Source organism: Schistocerca serialis, chromosome 2 (genome assembly GCF_023864345.2).
Source record: "Schistocerca serialis cubense isolate TAMUIC-IGC-003099 chromosome 2, iqSchSeri2.2, whole genome shotgun sequence".
Taxonomy (NCBI): Eukaryota; Metazoa; Arthropoda; class Insecta; order Orthoptera; family Acrididae; genus Schistocerca; species Schistocerca serialis.
In genome coordinates, this window is record NC_064639.1 from 131,551,363 (window position 1) to 131,574,671 (window position 23,309).

The window sequence follows — 23,309 nt, forward strand, 5'->3', positions numbered from 1 at the left end:
GTAGATGATTGTCGTCTTGCAAACGTTCCCATCTGTTGACACAGGGATCGAGACGTGGCTGCACGATCCGTTACAGCCATGCGGATAAGATGCCTGTCATCTCGACTGCTAGTGATACGAGGCCGTTGGGATCCAGCACGGCGTTCCTTATTACCCTCCTGAAACCACCGATTCCATATTCTGCTAACAGTCATTGGATCTCGACCAACGCGAGGAGCAATGTCATGATACGCTAAACCGCAATCGCGATACCCTACAATCCGACCTTTATCAAAGTCGGAAACGTGATGGTACGCATTTCTCCTCCTTACACGAGGCATCACAACAATGTTTCCACCAGGCAACGCCGGTCAACTGCTGTTTGTGTATGAGAAATCGGTTGGAAACTTTCCTCATGTCAGCACGCTGTAGGTGTCGCCACCGGCGCCAACCTTGTGTGAATGCTCTGAAAAACTAATCGTTTGCATATCACAGCCTCTTCTTCCTGTCGGTTAAATTTCTCGTCTTTAGCACGTCGTCTTCGTGGTGTAGCAAGTTTAATGGCCAGTAGTGTATTTTTGCCAGAAGTTCCCTCCACGACACAGCGTCAGCAGGCATGCGGAGTGTTGATGTAGGTGCAAGGAGGCTTTCCTATAAATAATTCAACCCCTTTTTTTTTAAAAGTAGGTTGGTTTGATTGAGGACTCCAGTACACCATATTATTTCCCCTACACTATTTTTCAACACCTTACTGGGAGGACATGTATGACGCCATGGTACCGATCTACCAGTCGACGCCGGGACCAACGTCTTGCTGCACCAATAGCCCGCCCCCTCCCCCCTCCATCATCCACGGAGGAAATCCAGGTTGTAGAGTGGATGAGGGAGTACAGTCCAATGAATTTTTCTGAGCTCCACTCGGGCGCGCAGACTTGTTTGAGACCTTCCGTTATCAAGCAGAACTTCGTTCGCAGGTTTTTGTGGCAACGAAACCGCTGAAGTCATTTCTCCGATTTGCTGCAGGTAGCACAATACACTTCAGAGTTGCACCATGAGGGAGGACGTCAAACAGTATAACCCCTACAGAGTCTCAGAAGAGCATCGCCATGACTTTGCTGACTGAGGGGGTGGCTTTGAACTTTTTCCTCGAAGGAGAGGTGGTGTGGCGCCTCGAAGTGATATCTCATTGCCTGTGATCATGCTGGACAGCAAATTGTCACTATTAGCCTCGTAACGTACAAGCAATTCCACGCAGATGGTCCTCCGTTGCTGTTTATGGTCTTCTGTTAAGCGGCGAGGCACTCAGCAGGCACGTACACCATTCAGTACCCCATTTGGAGGACTGTGTCAGCACTACCAACGGAGACGTCTGTTTGTGCAGCGAGGTGTCTGATTGTGATCCGTCTATCACCTCGAGTGAGAGTGTCCGCACGTCCCAACATTGCACGAGTCACAGCCGGCCGGCACGCGGGAGGTCGGACAGGTTTGCGCGACTTTGTTGCGATGATGATAGACGCCTCGCCCAACGAGTTACCGTGCTTTTGTTCACTGCTAGGTCTCCGTGGACATTCTGCAAGCGCCTATCAATACCTGTGATGCCCCGGTCTTCCACCAAAAGAAACTCAACGACAGCTCTCTGCTTGGGACGCACCACCTTTACAGACGCCATTTTGAAGGCTACGTACAGCGCAGCCATCTATCACACTTTCATGAAAATGCTGGTGCTGAAGCGGTAAAATTCCACGATGTCCCACAGCAAATTCTGCATTTTTTCATCTGAAATTGGCTGAGAAAAAAATGTGTTGCATTACTTATTGAACGCCCCTCGCGGATACCTTTGGTGATAAATTGTTGGGTCACAGTATTGCCTCGCGTGATCCTACATTTCTCCATAACTCAAACTGGTATTCCCCGAGATTGGTTTCTACCAGTTTTTACTTCATTCTCCTGTAAATAATTAGTGTCGTTACTTTGCAGCCATGACTTGTTCAACTGCTGGTTCGGTAATATTCACACTTGTCAGACCCTGCCCTTTTTTGGTACTGGTACTTACACTGAAGTGACAGAAGTCATGGGGTAGCTCCTAATATCGTGTCCGACTACCTTTCGCCCGGCGTAGTGCAGGAAGTCGCAGGAAGTCCCCTGCAGAAATACTGAGCCGTCCACAATTGCGAAATTGCCGATTCACGAGTTTTTGCACTAACTGATCTTTCGATAATGTCCCATAAATGTTCGATGGGACTCATGTCAGGAGATCTGGGTGGCGAAACATTCACTCGAATTGTCCAGACTGTTTTTCAAACCAATCGCGAACAGCTGTGGCCTGGCGATATGGCGCAGTATCATCCATTAAAATTGTTTGGGAGCAAGTAGCCGACCATAACCATTTCCAGTCAATGACCAGTCCACTTGGACCAGAGGATCCAGTCTATTCCTTGTAAACACAGCCCACACCGTTACGGAACCACCACCAGCTTGCACAGTGCCTCGTTGACAACTTGGGTTCATGGCTTCTCTGCGCTACTTTCGAACCCTACTATCAGCTCTTACCAATTGAAATCGGGACTCGTGTGACCAGGCCACGAGGCGACGGTTTTCCAGTCGTCAAGGGTCCAACCGATATGGTCACGAGCCCAGGAGAGGCGCTGGAGGCGGTGTCGTGCTGTTAGCAAAGACACTCGCGTCGGTCGTCTGCTGCCAAAGCACATTAACGCCACTTTTCCGTGCGCTGTCCTAATGCCTCAGCTAAAGTGGGAGGAGAAAGTGAAAACTGGATCGGACTAGGAAAATGAGTAAGACAAGGCTGTTGTCTATCACCTAACCTTTTAAACCTCTACTTGGAAAATATGATTGACCAGTGCTCATTAGATGACAAAGGACTAGAAATTGGAGGAAGAAGAGTAGGGTGCTTGAGGTTTGCTGATGACATAGTCATTCTAGCCACAGGGGAAAAAGAATTACAAGATTTAGTGGACACCATTGAAGCCAACGGAAAAATTATGGAATGAAAATTGACACAAAAGAAACAATAATATTGGCACTAGGAGGAAATAAAGAAATAAAAATTATACGGAATGGAGAAATATTAGAACAGGTGCAAAATTTTAAGTATCTTGGAAGCAGAATAGACACAGACTGGAAGTGCAGCACAGAAATTAAAACAAGGATAGCAATGGCAAAAGAGGCAATTCGTAAGAAAAGGAGAATTTTCTGCAGCAGTCTGGGCAGAGAACTGAGGAAAAGACTCATAAAATGTTTTGTATGGAGTGTTCTTCTGTATGGCGGTGAAACATGGACTATGAGGAAGAAAGACAGAGAAAGCCTGGAGGCTTTTGAGATGTGGACATGGCGGAGGATGGAAAGAATAAGTTGGATGGACAGAGTAAGAAATGAAGAGGAACTGAGAAGAGTGGGAGAGAAAAGACAATTACTAGATGTAATAAAGAGAAGAAAAAGAAATTGGATTGGGGATATATTAAGAAAGAATGACGGACTGATAAAGACAACTTTAGAAGGTTACGTAGAAGAGAAAAGGAAGCGAGGAAGGAAGAGATTTCAGATACTGGTTGACGTGATGGACATACAACATACAGCAGCCTTAAGAAGGAAGCAATGGATCGCAGAAAATGGAGAGGCAAAGGACCTGCTAATATAGCAGAAAACTGATGATGTCCTAATGGATACGGTCGTTCTACGTCCCACTTGATTTCTGCGGTTATTTCACGCAGTGTTGCCTGTCTGTTAGCAGTGACATCTCTACGCAAACGGCGCTGCTCCCGGTCGTTATGTGAAGGTCATCGGCTACTGCGCTGTTCTTGGTGAGAGGTAATGCCTGAAATTTGGTATTGACGGCACACTCTTGACACTGTGGGTCTCGGAATGGAATGTGCCAAGCGTCTAGTTCCTACTACTGCTCCGCGTTCAAAGTCTGTTAATTGCCGTCGTGCGGTCATATTCAAGTCGGAAGCCTTTTCACATGAATCACCTGAATACGAATGACAACTCCACCAATGCACTGGCCTTTTCTACCTTCTGTGCGCGCATATCGCCATCCCACGTCTTTTGTCACATCAGTGTACTACGGTACACTGTCGAAGTCTGAGCGAGATAATGTTAAAGTGAAGTGTGTTGATGGTTGCGCGCCCTGGTGTTGCAGAGGACGCAGGACGCGGCTGGGGCTGCCGACGGTGGCTCTGCTGGCGCTGGCGGTGGCCGCGGGGGCGGTGGGGGCGGCGGCGCTGCCCACCTCCCTGCTCGAGGACGCCTCGGCGGCGGCGGCTCACCAGCAGACCGACAAAGGTGCGCCCCCGCGATGCTTGCGCTACGCTCGCATGGGCTTCCAAATACACTCCTCCGTACACCGACTTACCTCTTCCACGTTTACAAAGCTGGCCTATAAAATTACAGCACCGATAAAAACAGCAAATAGTGGAATTTTTTCTTGTTGTGCGTATACGATACTGCGATTTTCAAAGTAGTGGGTGGTTATAATTGAACTGCAGTTACTCACAGAGGTCTAGCGTAGGCTGTAATTACCGTATGGTAGCAAAACTTGGTAGATATTCTAATGCGTTAATGTGGAACCGATTTAGCAATGGGAAAAAATTAGTTCGAATTTTGGCCACCAGGTGCAAATCTGGCGCTGTAAATTAAAGAAAGCCGCATAGAAATGTTTCCAGATGTGACGGATTAGGAACGGGACGTGGGCAGGAAAGGTCAAACAAGTAAGAAATGCATAATGTTAATTTTATTATTAACTGCAACTTACACAGTTTAATCAATTTGAGCTCCAGATAAGTCGACGAGCTGCTGTACAGCACCAGGTTTGCACCTGGTGGTCAAAATTAGAACTAATTTTTCCCAGCATAAAGCAGTTCCAGATTAACACATTAGCATATCTATCAAGGTTCGCTGCCATACGATACTGACAGCCCACACTGGATCTCCGAGGGTAGTTGCACTTTGATTATAACTATTCGTCACCTTCGGGGTTCAACAACACACCTGCGCGAAAGCTAGAAGACATACAGCAAACAAATACATATCATTGGATAGAGCACGTCGCCAAGCTATTAACCAACATTGCAGTTGCTCAATATGGGCACCATTTGCAACGTGGCAAACATCAGTACACGGGTACAATTCACTGAAGTCGCCGAACACAAATTGTTCAGAAAGGTGCGTCAGCAGCCCTCTTTCGAAGTCAGTTTGTCGGGCTGTCTGTCTCCGAGTCGTAACGAATTAGGACGTGTATCGGATACTAAAACACTGTTGTAGGTCATGTATCGGACACCACAGTACTGTTATGCCATGCACCAGATACTACAGTACCGTTTTGCACCCTCAAATGTCGCCAATAAAATGCATTGATGAAGAAATACACAACAGGCTATTATCTATGATGCTTACACACTGTCCAGTCACAGTCAAAAGCCTGAATACGCGCCTTTTGCAGTACGGACTGCTGCGACGCATGCAGAGAGAGAGCCCGTGAGGTTCTGGAAGGTATCGAAAGGGATGTGGAACCATACCGACCCCAGTGCCGTGGCAAGCTGCACTGCGTTTCTCGGTTGAGGATTCGTGGCATCAAGAGTCCGATCGAGGGGTCCCAGTGATTCTCGATTGGGTTTAAATACGGCCAGTTTAGTGGCCACAGAAGTACGGTAAACTCATCTTGGTGCTCTACGAACCACGCAAGTGTACTGCGGGCTGTGTGCCACGTTGCATTGTCCTGCTGGGAGATACCATTGTCTCGAGAAAAAAAAAGTGTGTAGGGTGGACACGGTCCCCAAGGATAGATGCGTACTTGTGTTGATCCATTGTCCCTTCCGTAACGACGAGACCACCCAGGGAGTGCCACAAAACATTCCCCAGACTATGAAGTTCCCTCCTCCTCGGGACTTGATCCTTCTGACGATTGTTGCAGGGTATTTGCTTTCAGACGATTCACGCCATACAAGCCAACGGCCATTTGTCTGATGCAGCATTAAACGTGGTTCACCTGAAATGGCCACCTGTCGCCAGTCTGTGGACGTCCAGTAGCGATAATGGCGCGCCAGCTCCAGCCTTCGTCGCCGACGAACAGCAATTAGCATAGATGCATGAACCAGGTGTCTGCTGCGGTGGCCCGTAAGCAACAACAACGTTCGCTGAACGGTCCTTGAGGAGACACAATTGGCTCATCTGGGTAGTGAGTTGCTCTGCAGTAGTATGTCTGGTCTCCCGTACACATCTCCACAGACGTCGTTCACCCCCCTCACCTTTGACCCGTGATGCTCAATAGTTGCCCAGCGCCAGTTTTGGATAGCGCCAATTTGCCAAGTACGGTATACTTTAACCACAGTGGCACACCAGCAGTTTACAGACTTAGCTGTTTGGTTAATACTTCTTCCCTTGGCCCGAAAGCCAATAATCATGACAGCACTGTATTTTGCGTCATTCCTACACGCTTAATATACACTGCGCTGCTAGTGCTGCCACCAGCCGTCTTTAAGTGGTTATAGCACGTTGATGTTGAACATCAACATTACCTTAGTGTGAGTAATTTTATAACGTTAACGTTTCATTCTCAATAATAAAGGAGAGAAAGGTTTCTGATACACAGTAAGTGGATCTAATGATAATTTTTTGAGAAGTAACATAATTCTAAGAAATCATTTGCTTTGAGCCTTAGTCCCATGTCAATGCGGTGTCGGTCTTGCGATCGAAATAGCTGCACTCACACCAACACACACACACTTTTAAGCTTTTTATGGGTTAATTGATAATGTCCTGGGAATAGTTCTAATTCCCTAGCTAAGACCAATGTATTCGGAATGTTTCTCTTGGTTATAAGGCACATGGCTGAACTGGAAATCCCTCCTCTAATATTCCCAACTGCTCAACTTCCAACTTGCTGGGACTTGGCTAAATCGAATGAAATTCTACAACAGCCTGCGCTCCTCTCATGGGCAAAGAGTAAAATATGAAAAAAGACGTTGTCCTATGAGCACTGCAGATTTGGATTGCTCCTAACGCCAGATTGTGGGATCTGCTGAAGATATAGGTTGTGAAATTAATGATAAAACACCATACCATTAAAATCCATAAGTCTGTTGACTTATTAGGCATCCCATATTAATCGGTACATTGTGTCAATGACTATGAATCTGATACGAGGAACGGTAGGGGAGACATGCTTGTGGAATTTGCTTCGGAGAATCGAATGTACATTCTAAATACGTTTCTCAAGAATAACACAGTCATTAAATTGACATGGAAAGACCAAACAGAATTAAAAATGAGACGGACTGTACGTTGCCAAATAACAAAGTGCACATGATGTGTGTGTGTGTCTGATTTAGTTCTTGATCCCTAGTGACCATAGGCTAGCAAGATGCAAAATAGAACAGGACAGCAAGTTAGACCTAAGTCAACTCTTTAAGCAAAAATTCAGTTTCATGGATTAAATAAAAAGAAAGAGGTGTAAATGAAGTATAATGGGGTTTAAAACGAACAAACATATTTAAAGCTCTAGATAATGAAGAAGACGAGGACTTAAATATGAGGAATAATGCTTTAACAAATATTATAAAGAGCTGGACATATTGCAGGAGCGAAGTGGAACAAACAAAACGAAACATATCTGATGAACAGCAGGAAACAAAAATTGTAAGTGATAACAGAAGTTTGATAGAATTAACTAAACTCAAGAAAACTTGCGAGAATATATCGGAAAGTATAATGAGAAGATTGTATGGAAGGCAATGGAGAATAATCCAAGTATGAAGCAAATGAAGCAGGCACTTGTGCTGGGCAGATATCATGTCGCACCAGCAAGGGTGTCAGATGACGAACGGGAAGCCCTTACTAGAAGGTATTTCAAGAATTCTTCAAAAATCTACGTAGAGCACCAAAGGAAACGAACAGTCAGATAAACGGAGTGTGAGTGTGAGTGCAATCTGCAGACGTCACTAGAAAAATTAGGGGAAGTAAGTCGGTGCATGACAAAAATAATACCTGAGGAAATGATAATAGTAGAAATAACGACAGCTGGAGACGGCGATGAAAAAAAAAAGTTGTAGTTATTCACACAATTTTTTGGAAAGGAGCTTTTCTAGATAGTTGAAACAATGCTTCAGTTATTGTAATCCACAAGAAACCGAGCAGGGAAAACGTGCAGAAAAAAATATACTGTCAATATTATACAATATTTTTAGGAAAATCTTCAGCGATCGTCTGGAATAAATTTTAGTCTCTAATCACGGAAAACAACAAGCTGGGCTTGGAAGTGAGTGTAGCACAATATTACTACAGGTGGTCAAAGAAGCGGTCGACTATGAGAAAGTGTTTAAATCTGACACATTAAAATCTGCACTGATCGCACTCGAAAAGTCAGGAATAGAATCTGCCTAGATCTTTCAGTTGAAGAGTATATACAGTAAGGTTACATCTTCCATTTGATTACGTCAAGTGAATGGTAAGGTCAGAATTGAGAAAGGGGTTAGGCAATGTGACTCCATTTCACGGAAATTATTTTCTGCAGCCTGGTGAAAGACGTTAACAAAATATACTAAAACAGGGATGAAGAAGGAATACGCATAAACGAATCTCATCTGAACCACGTTTGAATTGGAGATGTTTTGTTTGCTTTGGATGCAGATCTTCAGCATAGGATAGAGGAGCTGGACAGCGTAAGTGCGGTAGTACTACAGAAATAAGGAAGTAATGTACAGTCAGTACGTCGACAGAAGAACAGTTAAAGATTAATGATGAAGTTATTGAAACAGTTGGCTAATTTATGTACTTACGGAAACTGAAAACTACAAGCAGACGGACACTTGCCGTGTGTCGTAGCATGCTGCTCTGTAGCTTTGCTCCGTTTCTGCAGTATGACTCCATATGCGAGGTCTGTTCAAAAAATTCCAGAACATTCGTAATTTCGCGCCACTGGTTTGTTAGAGCGAAATGCGGTTGGCATTCCTGCACACGCGTGTGTTTAATTTTTAACTGCCAGAAGTTTCATTGTTGTATGAATGTTGGCTGTTGTTCAGTGCCGTATTGAGTAAAACGTTGTGTCGCACAGTTCGCGAGTTTCGAGATGGCGGAGTTAGAGGAGCAACGCGCCTGCATTAAATTTTGCGTGAAAAACTGGGAAACCTTTACAGTGACACACCAAAAAATGAAGAAAGTCTACGGTGATGTGTGCTTCAGCCGTACGCGGTGTTTCGAGTGGTTCAGACGGTTTGTAAATAGCCGGATGGAAGTTAAAGATGACCTTCGTTCAGGACGCCCTTTTACGACTACCGACGACGTTCATGTAAGAAACGTCAACAAAATTGTGCGTGCTGACAGAAGACTGAGTGTCTGAGAGGTTCAGAAGAATGTAACATTTCAGTTGGATCATGTCATGAAATCCTAAGACAGCATCTTGGAATGCATCGTGTTGCCGCCAAGTTCGCCCCACCGCTCATAATTATATCAAGACAAGAAAGAACTTCGCCTCGCAATCTGTGAAGAGCTTTTGGATCGCGCAGGTGAGAACGAGATGTTCCTTAAAAGAATCTTAACTGGCGATGAGACGTGGATCTACGGTTATGATGTTGAGACCAAGGTTCAATCTTCACAGTGAGTCGGGAAAGATTCTCCAAGACCAAAATCAGCTCATCAGGTCAGGTCAGATGTCAAGACCGTGCTGATAGTTTCTTTGACTCTGAAGCATTAGTTCATCATGAATTCGTGCGGCAGGGATAAACTGTTAATCGACAGTTCTACCGGGACGTGTTGCGAAGCGTGCGAGAAAATGTGAGAAGGGAACGGCTTGAAATGTGGCCACTTTATTCATGGCACTTGCATCACGATAACGCACCCGCACATTCATCCCTGTTGGTGCGTGACTGCTACACAGAAAACTAAATTACTGTGCTGTCTCATCCTCCATACTCTCCAGACCCGCGGCCTTTTATTATTTCCAAAGTTGAAAACCCCATTGAAGGGACGAAGATTTACAACAGTAGACTAGATAAAAGAAAATTCGCAGACGGTGCTTCGCGCGATCCAGCAAGAGGACAAAGAAATATGATCAAATATCCGTCAAATTTGACATAGATCTTTCACGTGGCTTTTAAAAGAGATATTACGTTGTCGTCATACTTTTCGTAAAATTTCAAGATGGCAGACAACTTGTTATTATGTGCTGCAGTTGCAAGTACAATTGCATTATGTGTGAATTTGGAAGAAAATCGGCGGAAAGAAACGAAACAACTTGCCCCCCTTCTAACAGCCGTGTACTGCAAGTCTCTAGAGGAACGGAGGGTTCCAAATGATTGGAAAAGAGCACAGATAGTCCCAGTCTTCAAGAAGGGTCGTCGAGCAGATGCGCAAAACTATAGACCTATATCTCTTACGTCGATCTCTTGTAGAATTTTAGAACATGTTTTTTGCTCGCGTATCATGTCATTTCTGGAAACTCAGAATCTACTATGTAGGAATCAACATGGATTCCGGAAACATTTGTTCATGAGACCCAGAAAATATTAGATACAGGCTCCCAGGTAGATGCTATTTTTCTTGACTTCCGGAAGGCGTTCGATACAGTTCCGCACTGTCGCCTGATAAACAAAGTAAGAGCCTACGGAATATCAGACCAGCTGTGTGGCTGGATTGAAGAGTTTTTAGCAAACAGAACACAGCATGTTGTTATCAATGGAGAGACGTCTACAGACGTTAAAGTAACCTCTGGCGTGCCACAGGGGAGTGTTATGGGACCATTGCTTTTCACAATATATATAAATGACTTAGTAGATAGTGTCGGAAGTTCCATGCGGCTTTTCGCGGATGATGCTGTAGTATACAGAGAAGTTGCAGCATTAGAAAATTGTAGCGAAATGCAGGAAGATCTGCAGCGGATAGGCACTTGGTGCAGGGAGTGGCAACTGACCCTTAACATAGACAAATGTAATGTATTGCGAATACATAGAAAGAAGGATCCTTTATTGTATGATTATATGATAGCGGAACAAACACTGGTAGCAGTTACTTCTGTAAAATATCTGGGAGTATGCGTGCGGAACGATTTGAAGTGGAATGATCATATAAAATTAATTGTTGGTAAGGCGGGTACCAGGTTGAGATTCATTGGGAGAGTGCTTAGAAAATGTAGTCCATCAACAAAGGAGGTGGCTTACAAAACACTCGTTCGACCTATACTTGAGTATTGCTCATCAGTGTGGGATCCGTACCAGATCGGTCTGACGGAGGAGATAGAGAAGATCCAAAGAAGAGCGGCGCGTTTCGTCACAGGGTTATTTGGTAACCGTGATAGCGTTACGGAGATGTTTAATAAACTCAAGTGGCAGACTCTGCAAGAGAGGCGCTCTGCATCGTGGTGTAGCTTGCTCGCCAGGTTTCGAGAGGGTGCGTTTCTGGATGAGGAATCGAATATATTGCTTCCCCCTACTTATACCTCCCGAGGAGATCACGAATGTAAAATTAGAGAGATTAGAGCGCGCACGGAGGCTTTCAGGCAGTCGTTCTTCCCGCGAACCATACGCGACTGGAACAGGAAAGGGAGGTAATGACAGTGGCACGTAAAGTGCCCTCCGCCACACACCGTTGGGTGGCTTGCGGAGTATCAATGTAGATGTAGATGTAGAACATACTTGGATGAATCCATAGGCATTACGTCGAGATAATAAAACCATCCAGCAATTTTTTTAAATTTTTTAAATTTTTTTTTTTTTTTTTACGAGAGCTCCAAGTGAAGGACAAGTCTTACACATAAATTACTTACGAATGGATGAGAGTGTATTTCAGTGTTTGCTCAGTAAAGTGCCTTCTCATTTTACATAACAGAATACTCTCTTGAGAAATGCTATATGTGCAGAAGACAGCAAACTGTGACAATGTGATTTCTTGATACATAAGAGAGCTACTCTATTTTACAATACAGCACTCGAATATCACAGTGCACATTAAGCCAAATTATTCCAGAAACGTCCGATGCGATTTATAAAGCACTGAAGAGGGAATGTGTGAATGTAAATAAATGTTTCGTACACTATATAGGTAATAAGAATTATTTCTATTTTTGAATGTTTTAATTAATGAAATTAGTGTTCCAGCAACTACAAAATTAATAAAAAGTAAGAAACAGATGAAGCGCTTTTTAACTTGTGGCATCCAGAATTCAAAAATAGACAAAGTAGAATGGAAAGCTAAGAAGGAATTTTTTATCTTGCAGTATGACTATATCTTCTATTCTGGCTTGCTGAAAAGCTGCCTGAACGTTTCCTGGATGGCTGTAGCGGTGAATGTGGACACGAAGTCGCCTACAGCATATTCCACCTGCTCATCAACACACAATTAATAGCATGCAGTGTGCCCCTTGTTTACACCTCCACCCTAGTCGAAGCAAACACCAACACCAACTTTGAAGCCATGTTTTACAAACACATTACAGAGACGTCAAATAGCTGTAGCGTCGCCAGCGCTCCAAGCGGTTACATTTCACATGGCAGTGAACAGAAGACGAACGACTTTTGTGATGAAATCTTCGACCATAGATATTGGTAGACTGGTCATGACGTATATTTCGTGGCACCAACATCTCTACTGCTATACCACGTGACTATTGGCAAAACAATGGTGGTATCCTGTTGTGCTTATGGTTGTACCGAGCGTTTTGTGAAGGGAAGTAACATTAAATTTCACGTGTAAGTATTATTAGTATAATTTAGCGGTATTTTTTGAATACTGATAAACTATTGTGTGTATCATATCCTTACCCAGAACGCCACAGTTACGTAAATTGGCGGTTTGAAGTGCTGTGTGTGTTTCCAGGCGCACATTGCAATCGTATGTATTTCTTGAAATGGTAAGCTACAAAGCTTATTTTTCTCTTTCGTATAGTTTTCCAAAGGATGAAGGGCGCAGGCAGATGTGGATACAGGCAGTGAAACGAAAAGATTTCAAGCCTACTGCGCACACACGCATCTGTTCGAAGCACTATGGTGTGTGTGTGTGTGTGTGTGTGTGTGTGTGTGAGAGAGAGAGAGAGAGAGAGAGAGAGAGATTTATTACCAATAACCCTTCCCACTCCAAAAGCAATGGCAATGTGCATTGCTACTACATAAGAAGAAAGGATGATTTTTACTATCCTGGAATAAATCTGACTTTGGTACAAAAAGGGGTGAATTATGCTGGTATTATTTTAAAGAGCAATTTGCAAAAACAAGTTAGGGGTTTGATTTCTCATCAGGGTTTAGTTTTATTTTGTACTTCCCACTTACAAAACATACAAATATCAGAAACAAATACTGAATACCATCTGCAAAAAGTTAGTTGTATGGCCTATGTTAGTTTCCAGATAATAAGCTGTAATGTATGGGATAAATAATATGCTGCTACAAAAATCTTTGGACATTTACCAAAAAGCATTAAAAGCCTGACAGATAGCCAACCAGCATTTAAAATCAAACTAAAAGAATCTGTGAATGACAGCTCCTACTCAGTAGACGATTTTTTAGGTATAAATAAGTGATTGGAAGAATTGTCGTGTAATGATAGGTCTACCTTTCATTAAACTGACACATCATTGTGAAGTATCGTATTCATGATCTGTGGAACAAGTATTCATGTAAGTAGGTACTGATTTAGTAGATATCGTATTTGATACATCTACGAAACAAACTGTTTAAACCAAAAAAGAGCTTTCAAATGAAACTGCTTTACGTTTTGTGGGTGAACGACACAATTGAGTTCGTTACATTCGATGTGAACACTTGTGTTTACGTTACAGGTTTTGTTGTTTATGCCGATTTATGAAGTCTATAACACTTTCTACAACCAAGGCACTAAAAAAGACACACGCAATATTTACATTTTATGCAGTGCATAACGCGTATTGTGAGTAGAGAATGCATCTCATAATTGGTAACACTGAAATATTCGCGGCGAATATATTGCCGAACATCGAAAGTGTTTCAGCAGTTCACAAAGTTCATTGTGAAGTAATGGCTGTAAAACTGAATTTGCACAGTGGTTACGCAATAATTTATCACTTCTAGCTGTGTTTACATAAGCTACATTTAATGTGGTGAAGTTAGGAGGAAATCCACTGAGAAATACTGGAAGTGAAATCAGGAATCAGAATGCTGCCTTGAACTCCCGCCGACGTTCTGCCAACAGTCACGTGATTCTATGTTGCAGCCACGACAGACGTATAGCCGCTGCACTGCTTGCCCAGTCTATTAGTATCTATGGTCGAAGGATGAAATCTACGACGAAATTTGATCATATTTATATGACTACAGGCGAGATTTGATAAAGTTCCGTGTTACACCATCGAATTTCTTTGAGATAAAGATTTGACATATCAACTTTGACAAAGAAATATGATAGAGTAATACCGGCCTTACCAAGACTGCTTCGGGAATTGGAAACGGCGTTGGAAGCGGTGTATCAGCTGTGAAGGAGAGTATCTCGAAGAAGACCATGCACAATAAATAAAAGATTAGAGTAGAAACATTTTGTGTACAAAGTTCCAGTATTTTTTCAACAAACCTCGTACAATAGTTTTTGAATTCGTGCAATCTCTTCACTGTAGCGTATTCTTAGAAAGTAGACGAATTACGGGTGTTACGATAGCAGCAACACGGCGAGCCGGGGAGCTTCCGAAACGAAATCGGTACAGAAATGAGGGGCACGCGAGTCGTGCCATCACGTGAGAGAAGCAATGACCTCCAGTCACGCAAATTCCGGGCCCACGAGAATAGCAGCCACGATCCAGGGATGCCTCTGACGTAATTCAGATTACACTACTGCAGGTTTCAACGTAGGAATCCACGACATTAACCCTTGTAAAGCGTTCGGATCTACTTGGACTCGCAATGATTTCTGATGGTCTATAATTCTGAAAGTATTTGGTCTTAATAAATTGCCTTCATTGACTTTGTCTGCCTCTCAGTGAATTATATCCTGACAGAAGAAAAAATATTTTGGATCTTTAGTTTGGCACCACAGATATAGTACATCTCAAGCTGTCTGGGTCTTTAGACCCTGTGTATTTTAATCTTCATTATTACAGCAAATTCTGACAACATCCAATGTGCCAACAACAGAACGTGTATGGGTGTTGTAAGGTGGGTATAAAGAAGTAAAGTCATTCTTTTTTTTTAACGGTGGAACGTCTTTTGCTTCATCTTCACTAGGAGACGTAGACGATACACGGGAATATCAAATGATAAGCAGTGCAAATAATAATGCTTTGACTTATAGCACGGCTAAAACTTAATCACTGGAAGTTCAACAAATACCTTTGTCGGCTCATCATAAGCGCCACCCGTCTATGTGATTGCGGACAGGCAGAAGATCCAAACCACATGTTGATATATATATATATATATGTATAGGGTGGTCCATTGATAGTGTAGGGGCCAAATATCTGACGAAATAAGCATCAAACGAAAACACTATAAAGAATGAAACTCATCTAGCTTGACGGGGGAAACCAGATGGCGCTATGGTTGGCCAGCTAGATGGCGCTGCCATAGGTCAAACGGATATCAACTGCGTTTTTTTTAAACAGCAACAACCATTTTTATTACATATTCGCGTAGTACGTAAAGAAATATAAATGTTTCAGTTGGACCGCTTTTTTCGGACTCGTTCAGCACGACAATCTAACGTTCCACCAGCTCACCTACCATAGATCTTTACATTCGAAGCTCACAGATGTGTACTCCGTAGTTTTAGTGATGCTTTTAATTACCGTTTACGAGTGTTCTACTGGACGACAGCGCACAGCAAGAAGTAAATCGGTGTTTTGGTTGATACTCTACCGACACACAACGTTTGGTACCGATCTGAATGTCTGATATGTGGAGGTTTAGGTGTCAGAAGAAAGCCAGAGACGAGAGAGGCGGGGAGTGGGGAGGTAACAGCCCTCCCCTTGCCACCTTGCGCGCGAAAGTCCATGAACTGTGAGTCGCTGGCCGTCCGAAAAATTTTGTTCCTTGCTAAGAGATTTGAATGTAATCATTGTGTGTCACTGTTCATTCATTATGGTCTCAAACTGATTTTTTACTGACAGCTCCACTGACAAGGGGGAAAACTCAACTGAACCCTGAATGTATACATTACATCGACATAAAAATATAAAAGACGAGAAAATCCTACCACTGGCTACGTTTTAAATGAATGAAACATCGCATCCACGTTTAAAAAAAGACGAGAAAATCCTAATATTGGCTACGTTTTAAGTAATAAAACGAAACATGTATCATTATAGAAATATGGAAGTACACATTTCAGTAACTGCATGCACAATTTGACCGACACTATTCCGGAACTATCAGTGCACTGAAGAAGTGAGGCGATTCAATCACCGCTACAATTTTCACGCAGTGGTATTCATGAAACTGTTTCTAGAACAGTGCACACTATCAGTTTGTCGATCACGTCACTATATTGTAGCTGCAGCCGCACATCTGCCGCGCACTTTCGTCTCAGCTGCGGACGCCGCCTCGGAGCGCGGAAATTTCCGTCGCTGTTGGCGGGTTGGTGGGAGGAGGCAGGGAGGAGACGGTGGACGATTTTCTGAAACGTCAACCGCATCCTGGGCTTGTATGCGAGGTTGTCCCACCAGACATCAACTACGCTGAAATCATCTGTACTGGGCAGATTTTCGATGCATTTCGATTACATCCAAATTACAAGGAAGTACTGATTGATTTTATGATCATGTACTATGTTTTTTCTATCATGACAATTCCTAAAATATTTTGTTTCACGAGTACTAGATACGGGACGAAATTCATTATGGCAGTTATCAGACGATAAGTGCTTTACATCTACATCTAGATACATACTCCGCAATCCACCATACGGTGCGTGGCGGAGGGTAGCTCGTACCACAATTAGCATCTTCTCTCCCTGTTCCACTCCCAAACAGAACGAGGGAAAAATGACTGCCTATATGCCTCTGTACGAGCCCTAATCTCTCTTATCTTTGTGGCCTTTCCGCGAAATATAAGTTGGCGGCAGTAAAATTGTACTGCAGTCAGCCTCAAATGCTGGTTCTCTAAATTTCCTCAGAAGCGATTCACGAAAAGAACGCCTCCTTTCCTCCAGAGACTCCCACCCGAGTTCGCGAAGCATTTCCGTAACACTCGCGTGATGATCAAACCTACCAGTAACAAATCTAGCAGCCCGCCTCTGAATTGCTTCTATGTCCTCCCTCAATCCGACCTGATAGGGATCCCAAACGCTCGAGCAGTACTCAAGAATAGGTCGTATTAGTATTTTACAAGCGGTCTCCTTTACAGATGAACCACATCTTCCCAAAATTCTACCAATGAACCGAAGACTATCCGCCTTCCCCACAACTGCCATTACATGCTTTTCCCACTTCATATCGCTCTGCAATGTTACACCCAAATATTTAATCGACCTGACTGTGTCAAGTGCTACACCACTAATGGAGTATTCAAACATTACAGGATTCTTTTTCCTATTCATTTGCATTAATTTACATTTATCTATGGTCAGAGTTAGCTGCCATTCCTTACACCAATCACAAATCCAGTCCAAGTCATCTTGTATCCTCCTACAGTCACTCAACGACGACACCTTCCCAGACACCATAGCATCATCAGCAAACAGCCGCACATTGCTATCCACCCTATCCAAAAGATCATTTATGTAGATAGAAAACAACAGCGGACCTACCACACTTCCCTGAGGCACTCCAGATAATACCCTCACCTCCGATGAACACTCACCATCGAGGACAACGTACTGGGTTCTATTACTTATTTCTCGTACGCTGTTCCATTCGGTATCAGACATTTGGAAGAGTAAAATTATTATAAGTGAAGTGTAACACAAACTAAAAGAGCTGGTTTTGTGATGCATAATAGTTTGTAAGACACAGGGCGGTTAGTACTCACTGCACTGAAGAAGTGAGGCGTTTTAATCACCACTACAATTTTCACGTAGTTTTGCCGTTCACGGAAAGGCGAAGTCGGAACTCGTCACTGCCCTACCATCTTCGTGGGAATCCACCGCAGTTTATAGCGGGGGATGGCTGGGGAGGGAGGGGGAAGCCAGCTCCATTGTGTCCGCCCTACACCCTGCGCACGCATCAATGTTGCCGCAGTGTAGCGGAATGGAGAGACTGGTAGACAGAGAACGACAAACCACACTAACTTGTTACGTGGCTGTCTGGACATGAATCAGTTGCGTTCCATGGATCACTTTCCACATTATACCGTAATGACGTGGAACGAGTCATTTTACGGAATATTATGTGACTGCCTGTCGATCATTTACAGACTGTCACATAGCAGGAAACAATGTTCAGTCTGATAAGACGAGTATCGTTTTTGCGCTAAACAGTTTTCTGTGGAACAGCAACAACTGCCATTTCAAATATAGCATCATAGCGTAATTATACTGTATTCCACAGAGTACAGACATGTCATTACACGAATGTCCGCGGTGCCTTGTCGGAGACTGATTATAGCCTAACGTCCTCGCATACTGTAATCAGCCAGTAAACGTCTCAACATGAGGGCAGACAGACGCAATACGCTCTTGGCCATGCGTCAGTGACTGGCCACCGCCTCAGCTATGGAAGTCGACCTACAATCTTCACGAATGACTCATATGCAGGCCAACACACATTTTGTGAGCAGAACGTCCGCGGGAAGTGGAAAAAATCAAATGTTCCTGCGCGTACCAAAATTCAAGTGTATTTTGTCATTAACTAATAGCCTCTAGTTGTATCTAGCCGGCAGCTCATCGGTCCTGACCGTTTTTCTTAGCAGTTCTGCTCTTCTAAATATGACGGTATTGTCAGAGATGGAAATCTTACGAGAGTGTAGCACACGTTTTCTATGGATTTAATTTTTCGTCATATAAAGTGTGATTACAGGATAGCTACGGTCGCAGGTTCGAATCCTGCCTCGGGCATGGATGTGTATGATGTCCTTAGGTTAGTTAGGTGTAAGTAGTTCTAAGTTCTAAGGGATTGATGACCTCAGAAGTTAAGTCCCATAGTGCTCAGAGCCATTTGAACCATTTGACTATAGGATGCTAGACGTAATAACTGAACAGCTCCTGATGTCTTATCTAGATGCACGTGAGGAGGGGCAGGAATTTTGTTGCATCAGTATTTTTTTACAAGTACTTTAATTGGCGTTATCGGCACTTGAATTTGATTATAGATTAAAGAAAACCGTAAATTATCCATTTAATTTCTCATGTGTTTTCTGCAGTGAATCATCTGTTTAGTTCCTCAGCGCCGTAAAGGCTGTGCTGTGTCACACGTGGCGATTTTTGTCCGTGCTACTACTCGCGGCTAGTAGCAGCAACAGCAACAACTGCCATTTCAAATATAGCATCATAGCGTAATTATACTGTATTCCACAGATTCCATTGATTCGTTCGGTTTGTGCTGAATTACCTTCGTTAAACCAAATTGACTTTTCGCTATACACGTTTCAGCTCGCGTGACCCTTTTCAAGGATTTCTTCATTTTGTTTAATTCATTTTTGTACGCATCCTTAATCTTCTTCATTTTACTTCTGAGCTGTTCCTCAGAGGGAAGGTTCAGTCCAGTTTCATTCAATTCTACAAGTAATCTTCTACAACTACGACGGTTTTTCAGTTGGTAAAGAAACACTTATTTTCTCGGCCAATTTCGGTTGACTAAAACGCAAAATTCGTTGTGGGGCATCGTGGAATATTCACCCTTCAGCCCCCTGTAGTTTCATTACGTTGCAATAGGTGGCGGTGCTATATTTAGCCTTCAAAATGGCGTCTGCCATCCTCACAGCTAGGTCGCGCAAACCTGTCCTCATCCACCCTACAGCCCAGATCTCGCACTTTCCTACTTCCTTCAGTTTGGGGCGGTGAAGGATACAATTTGTGGGAAGCAGTACGTGGGTGATGGTCAGTTTACTGATGCAGCAAGACGTTGGCTTCGATATCGACCAGTAGAATGTTACCATGAGGTCATTCAGCCTCTCCCAGTAAGGTGGCGTATGGTCGTCGCATTAAATGGAGATTATGTTGAAGGGTTTTGTAGCCAAAGGAGTGAGGAATAATATGTTGTATTGGAATCCTGAGTAAATCAACCTAATTTCAGAAAAAAATGTGTTGCATTTGTTTCTGAATGTCCCTCGTATTTTGCCGCGCGTTCTTCGTCATGTAATTGTTGTTATTCCTGTCCCACAGCCCTTCATATTTCCGTTGAACAGTCAAAAATTTCAACGCGGCTTACCAATTGCACACAATTTTTTGCTTTTTCTCCATCGTGATGAAAAAGACACATAAACAAAACCAAGGAACAAACGAAAGAAGTCGAATGCCACCTCTGATAAAAAGATAGCGACTTGCGACTGAGCTGTCAGAGAGTGGCGAAAAAAACCTGTGTAGCAGTGACTGTCACATAACCGCCACACGCGGCTACTAGTACCGAACATGTCAATTGCCGACGCCGCTAGATTTTAATAGCTGCTAGTAGAGTCAGTAGCATGGAGTACGTTGTCACATGAAGCGATTACTCCCTGGTATTCAAGTAGCAGCGACCAAAATCGCCCCGTGTAGCACAGCTTTAACTGTTGCAGATTTTCTCGCAGCAAAACAAGTTGGACTGTCAGTCACTTCTGAGGGTTTGCAGTCCCCACCGACACCACCTGATTGCCTGAAACACCACGTACACCCGCCAGCACTGCAGAATTGGAGCTCTGCAGCTAGGGCTGTTTTTGAACGCGACTCGAATTGTTCGAACAGCTTACGTCACAGTTCGGGAAATCTCGAGTTCTGTTCGATGTTTTGATTGACCTGCGATCTAGTGGCTTGTTGGTACTATCACAACGACCTGCCTTAGCGGTTTTGATGCACTATGGATTTTAATAACAAAAACAACCGTCAAATCAGACTGAAATATCTTCTAGGGTGCAGGCCATGCTTGGCAACGGCAACTAATAAATAAAGAAAAGATTCCAATCTTGATTCTGTCCGTAAGTCTAGGTTTCGGTAGTTCCACGATCCGATGGTAGTATCTCAAAAGACTGAAATTTTCTTGCGATTAAAATTAGAGTAACTTTTTTACAGCCTGTTTCATTTGTTCGGCATTTAATTCTTGATTAATTGTCTTGATTGTTTCATCTGAATGTTGCTGTCTTGTTTCCAAACTGATTAAAGCCGGGTAACGTTTTTATCTGTTGTTTTATCTGTTCTAACAAATGCTCATTTGCAACCTACTCTGTAAATCATTGCAGTCTCTCGTGGACAAATGAAATATGTAACGTTCCCTGGCAAACTCACACTATTAATAAACTAAAATTTAATTGTACCATGTACGCCGCTATAAAGCAATTTGTAAATACTGTAATTATTTATCAAAAAATATTATTGAATTTTGTGTAAAGGACATTCATTATTATTGTAATATTTTCTGTAGTAATATTCTTTCTGTATTTAGGATGGTAATATTTCTATATTCATAATATAATTGCGAAATGTGTCAATATCTGCGATAACAAAAATGTAAAATTCAGCCACAGACGAAAATAATGTTATATGATTACAAAGAGATGTTAATAGTCAGCAGTAGTATAAAAGCACCACGTACTGAGTATTCTTTGGTCGTCTCCCTGTAGAGCTGAAAGCGAGAGCAAGCTGTGACGAAGCATTTTATGAATGGGTAGACGTCTTTTGTCTGTAGCTAGATTTAGCCGCCATTAGAGGAGAAATTACAAACTAACGTGAGTTGAATATTTGTTGTGGTTTAAATATATTATAATTTATATAAAAAAAAATAACCCACTGCATTTAGAAAATGTGTGCCAAGGCCGAATTATGTAAAGGATTTAATTCTCAACTAAATATTCTTAATCAGTTAATATGAGTTCAACGTGGGGCGCCAATTTAATGAAATTTGCCAATTTAAATGGAATTTCATTAAAGAATAAAAGTAAATAATCAGTTACCTTTCTTAAATTTTTTGCTTTTAGTTAATTTGCCTTTCTTTCTTTCTGTACGTACGAACGAACTTTGTTGTAGAACCTCTCATTTACGCGTGGTAATAAAAAATTCATTTACGCGGAACTAAGTACATTTAAAATTACGTGAACTCATATTAACTGATTAAGAATATTTAGTTGAGAATTAAATCCTTTACATAATTCGGCCTTGGCACACATTTTCTAAATGCAGTGGTTTTTTTTTTAAATATTTACTGAATTCTTTCCCGGTGTTAGCTATGGAACACAATACTGTCTCTATTAGCAGAAAACGGTTAAATATTGCCAAGCCGACGTTTAATTATCACTGATAAAACACACATCCCTATACATTTAAGTTATTTGAAAGAACCAAAATTGTTAAATTTCAACATTAACTATCCGCCTATGAATGCACAAATGTGAACTAATTTAAAATCCGTAAGTCTCTGGATCGCTGTAAAAGAAGAACATTTTCTTAATTCACTGCTAATTTTTATCTGTTCCCGATTTACGGGTTTGGTTAATTTTTCCTAGAGGAACAATTTTTTAAATGTGCCGCCGCTGCAAATCGTTCGGTCGCGGCACAGCCCAGCAACACAGCTAAAAATGCTGTAAATTCTTTAAAGAAATATTATAGATGACATGGGCAAACTAATTTACATTAATAATACACACTTTTGATAAATTATAATATATTTAAACCACAACAAATATTCAACTCACATTAGTTTGTAATTTCTCCTCTAATGGCGGCTAAATCTAGCTACAGACAAAAGACGTCTACCCATTCATAAAATGCTTCGTCACAGCTTGCTCTCGCTTTCAGCTCTACAGGGAGACGACCAAAGAATACTCAGTACGTGGTGCTTTTATACTACTGCTGACTATTAACATCTCTTTGTAATCATATAACATTATTTTCGTCTGTGGCTGAATTTTACATTTTTGTTATCGCAGATATTGACACATTTCGCAATTATATTATGAATATAGAAATATTACCATCCTAAATACAGAAAGAATATTACTACAGAAAATATTACAATAATAATGAATGTCCTTTACACAAAATTCAATAATATTTTTTGTTAAATAATTACAGTATTTACAAATTGCTTTATAGCGGCGTACATGGTACAATTAAATTTTAGTTTATTAATGGTGTGAGTTTGCCAGGGAACGTTACAAATACTGTACTAAGTTTAGTCAATAATATTTTTTGGAGGACAACATTTTTTTTGTTACCTATACTTAAAAATTGGCATAAATGTTCATATACGTACAGACCTGAACTGCATGAAAAATCGTATTCCAGATTTGTTTAAAAACGATAGGAGT

At 42.3% G+C, this 23,309-nt stretch overlaps 1 protein-coding gene across 2 annotated transcripts in view; it reads left to right on the top strand.

Annotated features, from left to right (window-relative positions):
• Positions 1 to 23,309, top strand: part of LOC126455462 (uncharacterized) — a 252,901-nt gene that overhangs the window by 18,766 nt on the left and 210,826 nt on the right. For both annotated transcript variants that reach the window (XM_050091213.1, XM_050091211.1), the window contains exon 2: positions 4,136 to 4,278. In XM_050091213.1, the coding sequence (XP_049947170.1) occupies positions 4,136 to 4,278 (143 nt within the window). The remainder of the gene's footprint in view (positions 1 to 4,135; positions 4,279 to 23,309) is intronic.